Here is a 13,111-nt window from a genome sequence, read left to right as displayed (position 1 = left end):
ATAATGCAGCACACATTTACTTAGAGCAGAGAATATTTACACACACACAAATACTTACTTTTGGGGACCATATTTATTTTCAGAATGAGTGTAATTTCTTTAAAGGTAAAGGGATCAGGAGTAGAGTGAAGGGTTGATACAGAAACTGTGTTTTTTGTAAAGCTGAACCCATGGCTAGGGCAGCCAGTCACCTCTGTACAACCAACACCTTATTAGGAAAATCATGGGGAGGGGAATGTATAGAGGAGGGCCATGACTGGTCAATAAAGATTTTTCTATTAAAATGCGTTAGGGAACTTTGGGGAGTATTTACTTACAGAACCATTGGAAGGGATATAATTTTCAATCCAAAACACTGCTTTTTACCAGATATATATATATGCACACACACATATATATATATTTAAAACCCCTAAATATATTTAACCCAAAATATATATATTTATATATGTATTTAAAACCCCAAAATATGTATATATTTAAAACCCCAAAAATAGAAATTACTGGCATAAACCAAAACAAGTGTGTAAATTATATTCTAAATATGCTTTAGGAAGAGCATAAAATAAGCAGATGCTTTTCTAATCTAAAACACTTCATTATAATCACTTATGTTCATAATGATGATCCTGACCTTGAGAACTGCCAAATTCACAAATATACTCTAATCTAAATTAGCAAAGAGAGATTACATAGTTATCTATTACATATTTAGCCATAGGTTTACTCTATTTTTTTACAATTTTCAAAAAAGTTAATTTGTAACTTTTTTCTAATTAGCATTAAATAATTAGCATTAAGTAATTTGGAATGCACATATAACTGGAATATTTCACTTCCAAGTCAATTTAAATATGTTTATGTTTCTAATAGTTTATATTTCTAGTATTCATTTTGTTATCTTAAGGTTAAAATTTCTATATGAGGAGATAAAGTTTTCTATCTCAAGTATTTCTAGTCCTTGTATAGAGACATTAGGCCTCTTTTGGTCATTTGCTCTCTTTTGGAAAGAAGCTTTGTGCTCAGAGCCCTCTATACCTGTGTCTCACTTTCCATCTCAGTTTGCATCCAGCCTGACATTTTCTGGTGAACCAAAAGCACCTTCTAAACTAAGTGATAAAACTAAAATTTGATTTTTTACAAAATAACATTTGTTAGAATCTTGTAAAGACATTTGGAAATAATATAATGTGGAAGTTATTAACAACATCAACATGATCCTTAAACCAGATGTTACTTTCATTTAAATGTTCACTTTTCTCACATTTGTTTTGGTTTCTCCTTTTAGGAATGGCAAAACTCTATTCAGAAGAATGCAGGACTTGCATTTATTGAGCTCATCAATGAAGGAAGGTAATTAATTTTACAATTTTGAACAACTAGTCAGTGTACATTTTATTCCACTGGGCAATTGCTCTTTCCTACCATCTGTTCCAAAAATGTGGAAGAAAATATCTTTTAGTTAAATAATTTATCACACAGGTACTTAATTAAACTTGAACAAAGTTTAAAATGCTAAACATTTATTTTTGAAGAAAAAGCCATGCATGAAATAAAGGGACAGACTTTATAAGGTTTAGTGAGATTTGAAGTACATTTTACTGAGTAGTAAAGTTGTTTTACACAGATCAAGTGAACCCAATCTGCAATCCCATCTGCCACTCCATCTGTTTTCAGAGCAGTGCTCAGTGTTTACTCCTTCAGCCTCTCCTCAGTCCATGTGAAACAGTTTTATCTGAACATGTCACTCATTCAATATCCAACTGAAAATGTGAGGGATATTAAATATAGCAAATATATCTCTCTCGGGTAGAAATGTATATATTCTATTATTAAAACAATAAGTAAAATTACATTTGAACCCATTATTACATTTACCATTTTGTGGTAAATCATTGTTAATTATTATTTTTGCAGTGCTTTATTGGCAGTGGACACATTAAAATAGATTTAGCTGTCACCATGTGACATATATAGCTTCTATCAACTCAAGACCTGCAACTTTACAACTTGAATTTCTTGTATGATATGCTGCATTCTTTGGAATATGATGATTATTTGGCACAACCTATTTATTTCATATTTGAAAACAGCTTTAATTAGATTAATGAGGAAATAATGCTTACTGTATATAAAATTTATCTTTTTCAAGAAGGGGAGTTGTGAAAGAATAGTCCTTGAAAATTAGTTTCTATATGTTATAGATACCCAAGTTTTAAAAATTAAATATCACTTAGTATTATTCATTTTTTCCATCACTGTGTTATATTTTGAGAAATGTCTTCTGTTTTTATAACAATTTATCTTATTTTATATTTCTCATTTTGATATTTTGTGACCTAATCATGTTAGCCAGTAGTACCGATCTAAAATTTAAAATAAGCTTTGCATTCACTGCAACATCAGAGATGCAGGAAAATATCAGTTTTCTTTTATAACACAAATAGTATTTTACATAACAGCACTTGCTATGTCTTACAGAGTTTCATTGTGATAAGAGTTGCTAATAATTATTATCTGTTTTCAGGTGATGAATAAACAGAAAAAAACTATTCATTGTCATTTCAGTTTTAGAAATAACTCTCAATGACATATCTACAGTTATTTTATTTCAACTGCAAAGTAAAAATATATATATATATATAATTATTATTATTATCATCAGTAACTCTCCTAAGAGTTACCAGAATTGAACCTCTAAGCACTTAAATAAAGATTGTAGTAATAGCCTTAGCAAAGGAAGAGGGTGGAAAATTTGCTAATATCAGAGATTTTAAGCTTCTGATAATGCTTTTATCGGTCAGTGGTAGAATTTGGGATTTATATTAGGAAAGGATGGAAATAAAGTAGTCACAGTTTTTTTAAAAATTTCAATCTAGACTGGCACAGTAGCGCACGCCTGTAATCCCAACAGTTTGAGAGGCCAAGTTGGGTGGATCACCTGAGGTCAGGAGTTCAAGACCAGTCTGGCTAACATGATGAAACCCCATCTCTACTAAAAATACAAAAATTAGCCAGGCGTGGTGACAGGTGCCTGTAATCCCAGCTACTCAGGAGGCTGAGGCAGGAGAATCACTTGAGCCCGGGAGGTGGAGATTGCAGTGAGCCGAGATCATGCCATTGCACTCCAGCCTGGGCAACGAGAGCGAGACTTCATTCCCCTTCCCCCACCAAAAAAAAAAAATTAAACATGTAATAATCTCTGAAATTCTGTCCATTATGTTCTCTGTGCTCTCGTAAATTTCTGTTTCTATTCTTCATAGGACTCGTTCTTCCAAATAAAAATGATTTTGGAATAAGGATTCAAACATGAATAGTTTTAAATATGTAAGAACAAATCACGTATGCATGAGTGCAGCAAATGTCTGTTCAGCCCCCATTACATATCAAATACTATTATAAGAGTTAGGAATAGAGTTGGGAATAAGATATAAATGGTTCCAGTTTCTTGGGGAAAGGCAAACATGAGATGAACACATACAATAATACAAGGATACTGTGATAAAAGTGGAGTAGGTAATGATGCAATCATACCGCAGAATACTTTACCTAGTCTGGAGGGATGTGTTCCACTGAGTGGTGGGATTGTCAGGGTTTTCAAAAGAGTACTTACCCAAAGGGAACGCCATTTGAGAGATCATCAGGAGATAGCCAAGTAGAAAAAAAGTAGAAATACAATTCTTGGCAGAGGGAATTGTATAGTACAGAGGACTAGGGGCAAGAGAATAGTGAGACATGTAGCTGGAGAGCTATTTTCAGTCAGCCAGCAGCTATTTAAATGCATGTTGTATGCCAGCCACATGAAGGCACATGTCATTGGCAAAGGTCATGCCATGAAGCCAAGCAAAGGATACTGGAGAATAACTGAAAATGTTTAGGCGTAGCCTGCAATGTGGAGGGTTTCACGGGCTCAAGACTTGTAGCAATACCAGTCTAAGGTTCAGTAATCTTGTTGAAGAAGATGATGCCATGGACTAATAGTGGCTGTGAGGATGGAAGAAGTGAACAAATTCAAAGTATCTTTTGGAAGTGAAGTCACTATGATTGCTAGCATGTTGGATGGAAGAGGGGAAAGAAGGAATCAAGGATATTTTGATGTCAGCTTTAGTAACTGATAGTTTACAGTATAAGTATAGTTCACTTAGCTAGGAGAGTACAGAAAGTGAGGTTTGAGTTGAGAATTTTTCACTTTTGGGTTACACTGAACTTGTGGTACCAGTGAACTATCCAGGTGGAGATGTTGAATAGGCATGGGCATTTGAGTATTGAGCTCTCCAAAGAGAGAGCTAGCATGGAGATTTAGGCTTATGAGTCTCCAGATTACTCGTGGTAAACTGTAGAAAGGATACAGATGTGATGCCCAGGGAGAGTGAATAGAGTGAGTGGAGAACCAGGGGCCCCGCTTTTACTCCCGTTTCTGCTGGGAATCCTCTTCTCCCACATCTGAACACGATTGGTTGTTTCTCATCTTTGAGGAATCAGCTTAAATGCTACCCTGTCACAGAGGCTCCCCGACTATCTTATATAGTTATTACACTCCCATGACATAATCCTGTTTTAACACATAATAACATCATCTCAAATGATCTGCTGTGTTTGCTTGTTTACATCTATTTCTTCTGCTAAAATGTGTTTCCTTAAGATCTTGTGTCTTATTCTTCATCTTATTTGCTGCCATATCTCTATATTCTGGAATAGTGCCTAGCAGGTAGTTAGCATGCTAACGAAATATTTGTTTATTTACCACGTTAAATTGATATTTATTGAAAGCATAAAGAAAAGAATGGTGAGTAGAGTGTTTTAAGGAAGAATGTATGATCAAAAAGAGGATTTTTAAGTTAGTATTAAAGGGACCACTGGGTTCAGCCACAAGGAGGTCATGGTGATCTCATCCAGACTTAATACTGGTGAGCACCTGTGTGCTAAAGAAGCTGGGTGCAGATCCAAGTCCTACCCTATTAGAGCTTACAGTCTAGTAGGGACGACAGCCTTAGATCAAGTAATTGCAAGTTTAATAAATATGTAAAGGGCAATTAGAGGGTGCTATGGGAGCAGGTAAATGAGAGAGGTATTTTTTGAAAAAGTGATGATTTACTGAGAGTAGAGGGACAGAAGCCAGGTTGCTTTGAGTTGAAGAGCTAGCCCAAAATGAAATATAGGCAGCAAGTACTTCTCTAAAGAGGTTTGGCCAAGAAGGGGAAAGATAGAATGGTTGATGTAGGTAGATAAGGTTTAAATTTGGATGGAAGGGTTACTTTTTAGAAAGAAGAACCTGAGTATTTTACAGTGTTGATGGAAAAAGGCAATATGGTGGGAGGGAAAGAAGGCAATATTGACAGCATAAAGTCTCTGAGAGGGGTGCACTGAGATAGAAGGATTGGCCTTTAGTGGAAGAGCACTGAGAAAGGATGAAGACAAGTAAATTGGTGGAAGAGTTCAGAGGAGATCTCATATGATGCCTTCTCTCTATGAAGTGGCAGTTAGAGTCATTTGCTGAGAATAAAGGAAATTGCGAGAGGGTACATACTATCTTTAGAAAAGTAAAGAATCCTGAAAATAGCAATTGTAAAAGAATAGAGAAGAGGAAAAACTAAAGAAACCTCAGAGGCTTGCCAGGCAATTTGGGGGAGCCAATTGAGGTGGCTGTCTTTGATAGTGTAATGTTTTCCTCAGCCGTTCACAGTTCAGAGAAGATAGGCATTTGCTTTAATACATTGACTTCTCTTACTTTAGCGAAAATAATCTCTTCACCGAGGACCAACCCCTTCCTACCCCTAATCTGGATTGTGTATGTTTCTCTGTTCTCCCAGTACCTCAGTTTTTCCCTGATTTATATATACCTATCTATAGTGTTTATAGTGTTTGTGGTGGATCTTTTTATGGTTATTCTACAATGCATAGTATAATACGTAGTATCCATATGTTAATTCTACTGAGTTCAAATATCAGTTCTCCCATTGATAAGCTGTTAGACTGCAGGCAAGTAATAATCTTCCTCTGGCATTGTTTCTCATCTGTAGAATACTGTAGCACCTTTCTTGCTCAGTTTCCCAGAAAGTTCAACATCATATATATGATATTTTAAAATGAAAGTTTTTACTTTTGTTATTGCGTATAATATGTATTTAGAATTTTGCTTACTCCCACCTTTAGTTTGGATCATTTCTTTCAATTTAGACTTTTCTTTTTCACAAATAGGAACTTGGACTTCTGGCTCAAAAAGTCATATTTAGGTAGCTGGGATGCAGTTCCAGTAAAAAGCCCATTACTCTGTTTATCTTCCTACTGTATGTTGATGCCCATGATGTGTAAAGCACAAATTAGATATTTTATACATGCTTTTATCCCATTTGCCTGGACATATAACATTTTTGCAACTTTTTTCATATGGTTTAATATGAAACATGTAAAAACTCACTTTATTTGTGTTGTTAGAATATCAGCCTTTAATTTGCCCTTATGGGAATGAAGATAAAAATCTTTAAGTAGAAATTATTATAAATGTTTATCCTACTTAACAGCTACACTCGTGAATACAATTCATCAATCATAGCTGGAGAAAGCAATTGTGCAGTTGTCTGCAATTAACAGGACAAAAACAGTTGATGAATGTGCATCTGAATTAAAGTACTCCCTAGGACAGGCTGAAATTATAAACTGGATCATTTAAAGGAATCTAACAAAGGATCTTTATAATTAAAACAAAGCAAGGTTAATGGGATGTAAAATTGCATGTAATATCTTGGCAATAATGATTGGAATTTGAATTATGAAAATATGCATTGAAGAATAAGGCAAATAGGAAGTACTTATTTAAAATACAGAATTTGAGTGATCTTTTTAAATAATCATTTGCCTGAAATAAACCTTTGTCACTCTTTTAAAATAATATAGAATTTAATTTTTGAATATTCATCAGAAAGAACAGATCATATTTATGTTTAACACTGAATTTAAGCTAGAGCTCTCAAGATTCTGATTTTTTGTTTTGTTCTTTAGGATAGGGGAAAATATACACCATGCATTTCTTAGGTTTTTAAGAGGAGAAGCATATTGCATCCAAGTATAATTTTTTAGTGATTGTATGGCACCAATTTGAATGTATTCTTTAATTTAACAAATGCTAGTTAATATTTTAACCAACAAGCATTGGTTTGCTTGAGTTTATTTCTCTTATGTCTTTGATTTGGCAAAACCTGTATTTAAAAACAAAACAAAACAAAAAACCTTTCAAAGCTGTAAAATAAGAAACTATTTCCTTAAAGTAGACATTCTGGTTTAATTTGGAGCCAATAATCTCTGGAAGCTCCTGGAAAACAGAAGTTTCTTTTCCATGTGTTTTCTTATAAAATCTGACCTATGCCAGGTTTTCTTTAACATTCTTTTTAAATTATTATTATTTTTTTTAATATTGTACTTTAAGTTCTAGAGTTTAAGTATGCAGGTTTGTTACATAGGTATACACGTGCCGTGGTGGTTTGCTGAACCCATCAACCTGTCGTCTACATTAGGTATTTCTCGTAATGCTATCCTTCTGTAGTCCCCCACACCTCAACAGGCCCCAGTGTGTGATGTTCCCCTCTCTGTGTCCATGTGTTCTCATTGTTCAACTCCCACTTATGAGTGAGAACATGCAGTGTTTGTTTTTCTGTTCCTGTGTTAGTTTGCTGAGAATAATGGTTTCCAGCTTCATCCGTGTCTCTGCAAAGGACATGAGCTCATCCTTTATGGCTGCATAGTATTCCAAGGTATATATATGCCACATTTTCTTTAAACAGTCTATCATTGATGGGCATTTGGGTTGGTTCCAAGTCTTTGCTATTGTGAACAGTGCTGCAATAAACATATGTGTGCATATATGTTTATAGTAGAATGATTTATAATCCTTTGGGTATATACCCAGTAGTGGGATTGCTGGGTCAAATGGTATTTCTGATTCTAGATCCTTGAGGAATTGCCACACTGTCTTCCACAGTGGTTGAACTAATTTACACTCCCACCAGCAGTGTAAAAACATTCCTATTTCTTCACATCCTCTCTGGGATCTGATCTCATTGTAGTTTTGATTTGCATTTCTCTAATGACCAGTGATGATGAGCTTTTTTTCATTTACTTGTTGGCCACATAAATGACATATTTTGAGAAGTGTCTGTTCATATCCTTTGCCCACGTTTTGATAGGGTTGTTTGTTTTTTTTTCTTGTAAATTTATTTAAGTTCCTTGTAGATTCTGCATATTAGCTCTTTGTCAGATGGATATATTGCAGAAATTTTCTCCCATTCTGTAGGTTGCCTGTTCAATCTGATGATAGTTTATTTTGCTGTGCAGAAGCTCTTTAGTTTCCTTAGATCCCATTTTTCTATTTTGGCTTTTGGTGCCATTGCTTTTGGTGTTTTAGTCATGAAGTCTTTGCCTATGCCTATGTCCTGAAAGGCATTGCCTAGGTTTTCTTCTAGGGTTTTTATGGTTTTACATTTAAGTCTTCAATCCATCTTGAGTTAATTTTTATATAAGGTGTAAGGAAAGGGTCCAGTTTTAGTTTTCTGCCTCTGGCTAGTTTTCCCAGCATCATTTATTAAATAGAGAATCCTTTCCCTGTTGCTTGTTTTTGACAGGTTTGTCAAAGATCAGATGGTTGTAGATGTGTGGCATTATTTCTGAGGCCTCTGTTCAGTTTCATTGGTCTGTATATCTGTTTCGTACCAGTACTATGCTATTTTGGTTACCGTAGGCTTGTAGTATAGTTTGAAGTCAGGTAGCATGATGCCTCCAGCGTTGTTCTTTTTGCTTAGGATTGTCTTGGCTATACAGGCTCTTTTTTGGTTCCATATTAAATTGAAAGTAGTTTTTTCTAATTGTGTGAAGAAAGTTAATGGTAGCTTGATGGGGATAGCACAGAATCTATAAATTACTTTGGGCAGTATGGCCATTTTCACAATATTGATTCTTCCTATCCATGAGCATGGCATGTCTTTCCATTTGTTTATGTCCTCTCTTATTTCCTTGAGCAGTGGTTTGCAGTTCTCCTTGAAGAGGTCCTTCACATTCCTTGTAAGTTGTATTCCTATGTATTTTATTATCTTAGTAGCAATTATGAATGGGAGTTCACTCATGATTTGACTCTCTGTTTGTCTGTTACTGGTGTATAGGAATGCCTGTGATTTTTGCACATTGATGTATCCTGAGACTTTGCTGAAGTTGCTTATCAGCTTAAGGAGATTTGGGGCTGAGATTATGGAGTTTTATAAATATACAATCATGTCATCTGCAAATAGAGACAATTTGACTTTCTTCCTATTTGAATATCCTTTGTTTCTTTCTCCTGCCTGATTGCCCTGGCCAGAACTTCCAATACTATGTTGAAGAGGAGTGGTGAGAGAGGACATCCTTGTCTTGTGCCAGTTTTCAAACGGAATGCTTCCATTTTTTGCCCATTCAGTATGATATTGGCTGTGGGTTTGTCATAAATAACTCTTATTATTTTGAGATACGTTCCATTAATACCTAGTTTGTTAAGAGTTTTTTGCTTGAAGAGGTGTTGAATTTTATCAAAGGCCTTTTCTGCATCTATTGAGATAATCATATGGTTTTTGTCATTGGTTCTGTTTATGTGATGGATTATGTTTATTGATTTGCATGTGTTGAACCAGCCTTGCATCCCAGGGATGAAGCCCACTTGATCATGGTGGATAAGCTTTTTGATGTGCTGCTGGATTCTGTTTGCCAGTATGTTGTTGAGGATTTTTGCATTGATGTTCATCAGGGATAGTGGCCTGAAATTTTCTTATTTTGTTGTGTCTCTGCCAGGTTTTGGCATCAGGATGATGCTGGCCTTATAAAATGAGTTAGGAAGGAGTCCCTCTTTTTCTATTGATTGGAATAGTTTCAGAAGGAATTGTACCAGCTCCACTTTGTACATCTGGTAGAATTCGATTGTAAATCTGTCTGGTCCTGGGCTTTTTTTGGTTGTTTTGGTAGGTTATTAATTACAGCTTCAATTTCTGAACTTGTTATTGATCTATTCAGGGATTCAACTTCTTCCTCGTTTAGTCTTTGGAGTATGTATGTGTCCAGGAATTTATCCATTTTTTCTAGATTTTCTAGTTTATTTGAGTAGAGGTGTTTACAGTATTATCTGATGGTAGTTTGTATTTCTGTGGGATCAGTGTGATATCCCCTTTAACATTTTTTACTGTGTCTATTTAATTCTTCTCTTTTCTTCTTTATTAGTCTGGCTAGTGGTCTATTTTGTTAATCTTTTCAAATATCAGCTCCTGGATTCATTGATTTTTTTAAAGGGTTTTTTGTGTCTCTATCTCCTACAGTACTGCTCTGATCTTAGTTATTTCTTGTCTTCTGCTAGCTTTTGAATTTGTTTGCTTTTGCTTCTTTAGTTCTTTCAATTGTGATGTTAGGGTGTCAATTTTAGATCTTTCTTGCTTTCGTTTGTGGGCATTTAGTGCTATAAATTTCCCTCTAAATACTGCTTTACCTGTGTCCCAGAGATTCTGGTACGTTGTGTCTTTGTTCTCATTGGTTTCAAAGAACTTATTTATTTCTGCCTTCATTTCGTTATTACCCAGTAGTCATTCAGGAGCAGGTTTTTCAGTTTTCATGTAGCTGTGTGGTTTTGAGTGAGTTTCTTAATCCTGAGTTCTAATTTGATTGCTCTGTGATCTGAGAGACTGTTTGTTATGATGTCCATTCTTTTGCATTGGCTGAGGAGTGTTTTACTTCCAATTATGTGGTCAATTTTAGAATAAGTACAGTGTGGTGCTGAGAAGAATGTATATTCTATTCATTTGGAGTGGAGAGTTCTGTAGATGTTTATTAGGTCCACTTGGTCCAGGGCCGAATTTAAGTCCTGAACATACTTGTTAATTTTCTCTCATTCATATGGCTAATATTGACAGTGAGGTGTTAAAGTCTCCCACTATTATTGCATGGGAGTCTAAGTCTCTTTGTAGGTCTCTAAGAACTTGCTTTATGAATCTGGGTGTTCCTGTATTGGGTGCATATATATTCATGGTAGTTAGCTGTTCTTGTTGCATTGATCCCTTTACCATTATGTAATGCCCTTCTTTGTCTCTTTTGATCTGTGTTGGCTTAAAGTCTGTTTTATCAGAGACTAGGATTACAACCCCTGCTTTTTTTTTGCTTTCCATTTACTTGGTAAATAATGCCCTATCCCTTTATTTTGACTCTGTGTGTGACTTTGCACATATGATGGGTCTCCTGAGTACAGCACACCGATGGGTCTTGACTCTTTATCAAGTTTGCCAGTCTGTGTCTTTTAATTGGGGCATTTAGCCCATTTACATTTAAGGTTAATATTGTTATGTGTGAATTTGATCCTGTCATTATGAGGCTAGCTGGTTAATTTGCCCATTAGTTGATGCGGTTTCTTCATAGTGTCAATGCTCTTTACAATTTGGTATATTTTTGCAGTGGCTGGTAGCAGTTTTCCCTTTCCATATTTAGTGTTTCCTTCAGGAGCTCTAGAAAGGCAGACCTGGTGGTGACAAAATCTCTCGGCATTTGCTTTTCTGTAAAGGATTTTATTTCTCCTTCGCTTTTGAAGCTTAGTTTGGCTGAATATGAAATTCTGAGTTGAAATTCTTTGCTTGAATAATGTTGAATATTTGCCTCCACTCTCTTTTGGCTTGTAGGGTTTCTGCAGAGAGATCTGCTGTTAGTCTGATGGGCTTCCCTTTGGGGTAACCCGACCTTTCTCCCTGACTGCCCTTAACATTTTTTCCTTCATTTCAACCTTGGTGAATCTGACATTTATGTGTCTTGGGGTTGCTCTTCTCAAGGAGTATCTTTGTGGTGTTCTCTGTATTTCCTGAATTTGAATGTTGCCCTGTCTTGCTAGGTTGCGGAAGTTGTCCTGGATAATATCCTGAAGAGTATTTTCTAACTTGGTTCCGTTTTCCCTGTCACTTTCAGATACACGAGTCAAACATAGGTTTGGTCTTTTCACAGAGTCCCACATTTCTTGGAGGCTTTGTTCACTGCTTTTAATTCTTTTTCTCTAATCTTGTCTTGACACTTTATTTCATTAAGTTGATCTTCAGTGTCTCATATCCTTTCTTCTGGTTGATCTACTCGGCTGTTGATACTTGTGTATGCTTCATGAAGTTCTCGTGTTGTGTTTTTCAGCTGTGTCAGGTCATTTATGTTCTTCTTTAAACTGCTTATTCTGATTAGCAATTCCTTCAGCCTTTTTTCAAGGTTCTTAGCTTCCTTGCGTTGGGTTAGAACATGCTCCTTTAGCTTGGAGGTGTTTGTTATTGTCCACCTTCTGAAGCCTGCTTCTGTCAATTTGTCAAACTCATTCTCCATCCAGTTTTGTTCCCCTGCTGGTGAGGAGTTGTGATCCTTTGGAGAAGAGGCATTCTGGTTTTTGGAATTTTCAGCCTTTTTGAGCTGGTTTTTCCTCATCTTTGTGTATTTATCTACCTTTGTTCTTGAAGTTGTTGACCTTCGGATGTGGGCATCCTTTTTGTTGATGTTGATACTATTCCTTTCTGTTTGTTAGTTTTCCTTCTAAGAGTCAGACCTCTCTGCTGCAAGTCTGCTGGAGTTTGCTGGAGGTCCACTCCAGTCCCTGTTTGCCTGGGTATCACCAGCAGAGGCTGCAGAACAGCAAAGATTACTGCCTGCTCCTTCCTCTGGAAGCTTTTTCCCAGAGCGGCACCTGCCATATGCCAGCTGGAGCTCTCCTGTATGAGATGTCTGTTGAACCCTGCTGGGAAGTGTTTCCTTCATTCAGGAGGCATGGTGGTTGGGGACCCACTTGAGAAGACAGTCTGTCCCTTAGCAGAGCTCGAGCACTGTGCTTGGAGATTCGCTGCTCTTTTCAGAGCCAGTGGTCAGGAACATTTAAGTCTGCTGAAGCTGCACCCACAGCTGCCCCTTCCTCCAGGTGCTCTGTCCCAGGAAGATGAGTTTTATCTATAAGCCCCTGACTGGGGCAGCTGCCTTTCTTTCAGAGATACCCTGCGCAGAGATGAGGAATCTAGAGGGGCAGTCTGGCTACAGTGGCTTTGCTCAACCGCAGAGGGCTCCACCCAGTTAGAACTTCCGGGTGACTTTGTTTACAGTGTGA

At 36.4% G+C, this 13,111-nt stretch overlaps 1 protein-coding gene across 8 annotated transcripts in view; it reads left to right on the top strand.

The window, feature by feature from the left end:
- Positions 1 to 13,111, top strand: part of NBEA (neurobeachin) — a 786,519-nt gene that overhangs the window by 388,461 nt on the left and 384,947 nt on the right. For all 8 annotated transcript variants that reach the window (XM_033235426.1, XM_033235381.1, XM_033235435.1 and 5 more), the window contains one exon: positions 1,289 to 1,353. In XM_033235426.1, coding sequence (XP_033091317.1) covers positions 1,289 to 1,353 — 65 coding nt within the window. The remainder of the gene's footprint in view (positions 1 to 1,288; positions 1,354 to 13,111) is intronic.

The sequence above is a fragment of the Trachypithecus francoisi genome, unplaced genomic scaffold, assembly GCF_009764315.1.
Source record: "Trachypithecus francoisi isolate TF-2019V2 unplaced genomic scaffold, Tfra_2.0 Contig01461, whole genome shotgun sequence".
NCBI lineage: Eukaryota > Metazoa > Chordata > Mammalia > Primates > Cercopithecidae > Trachypithecus > Trachypithecus francoisi.
This window is presented reverse-complemented; position numbering and strand designations above follow the sequence as displayed.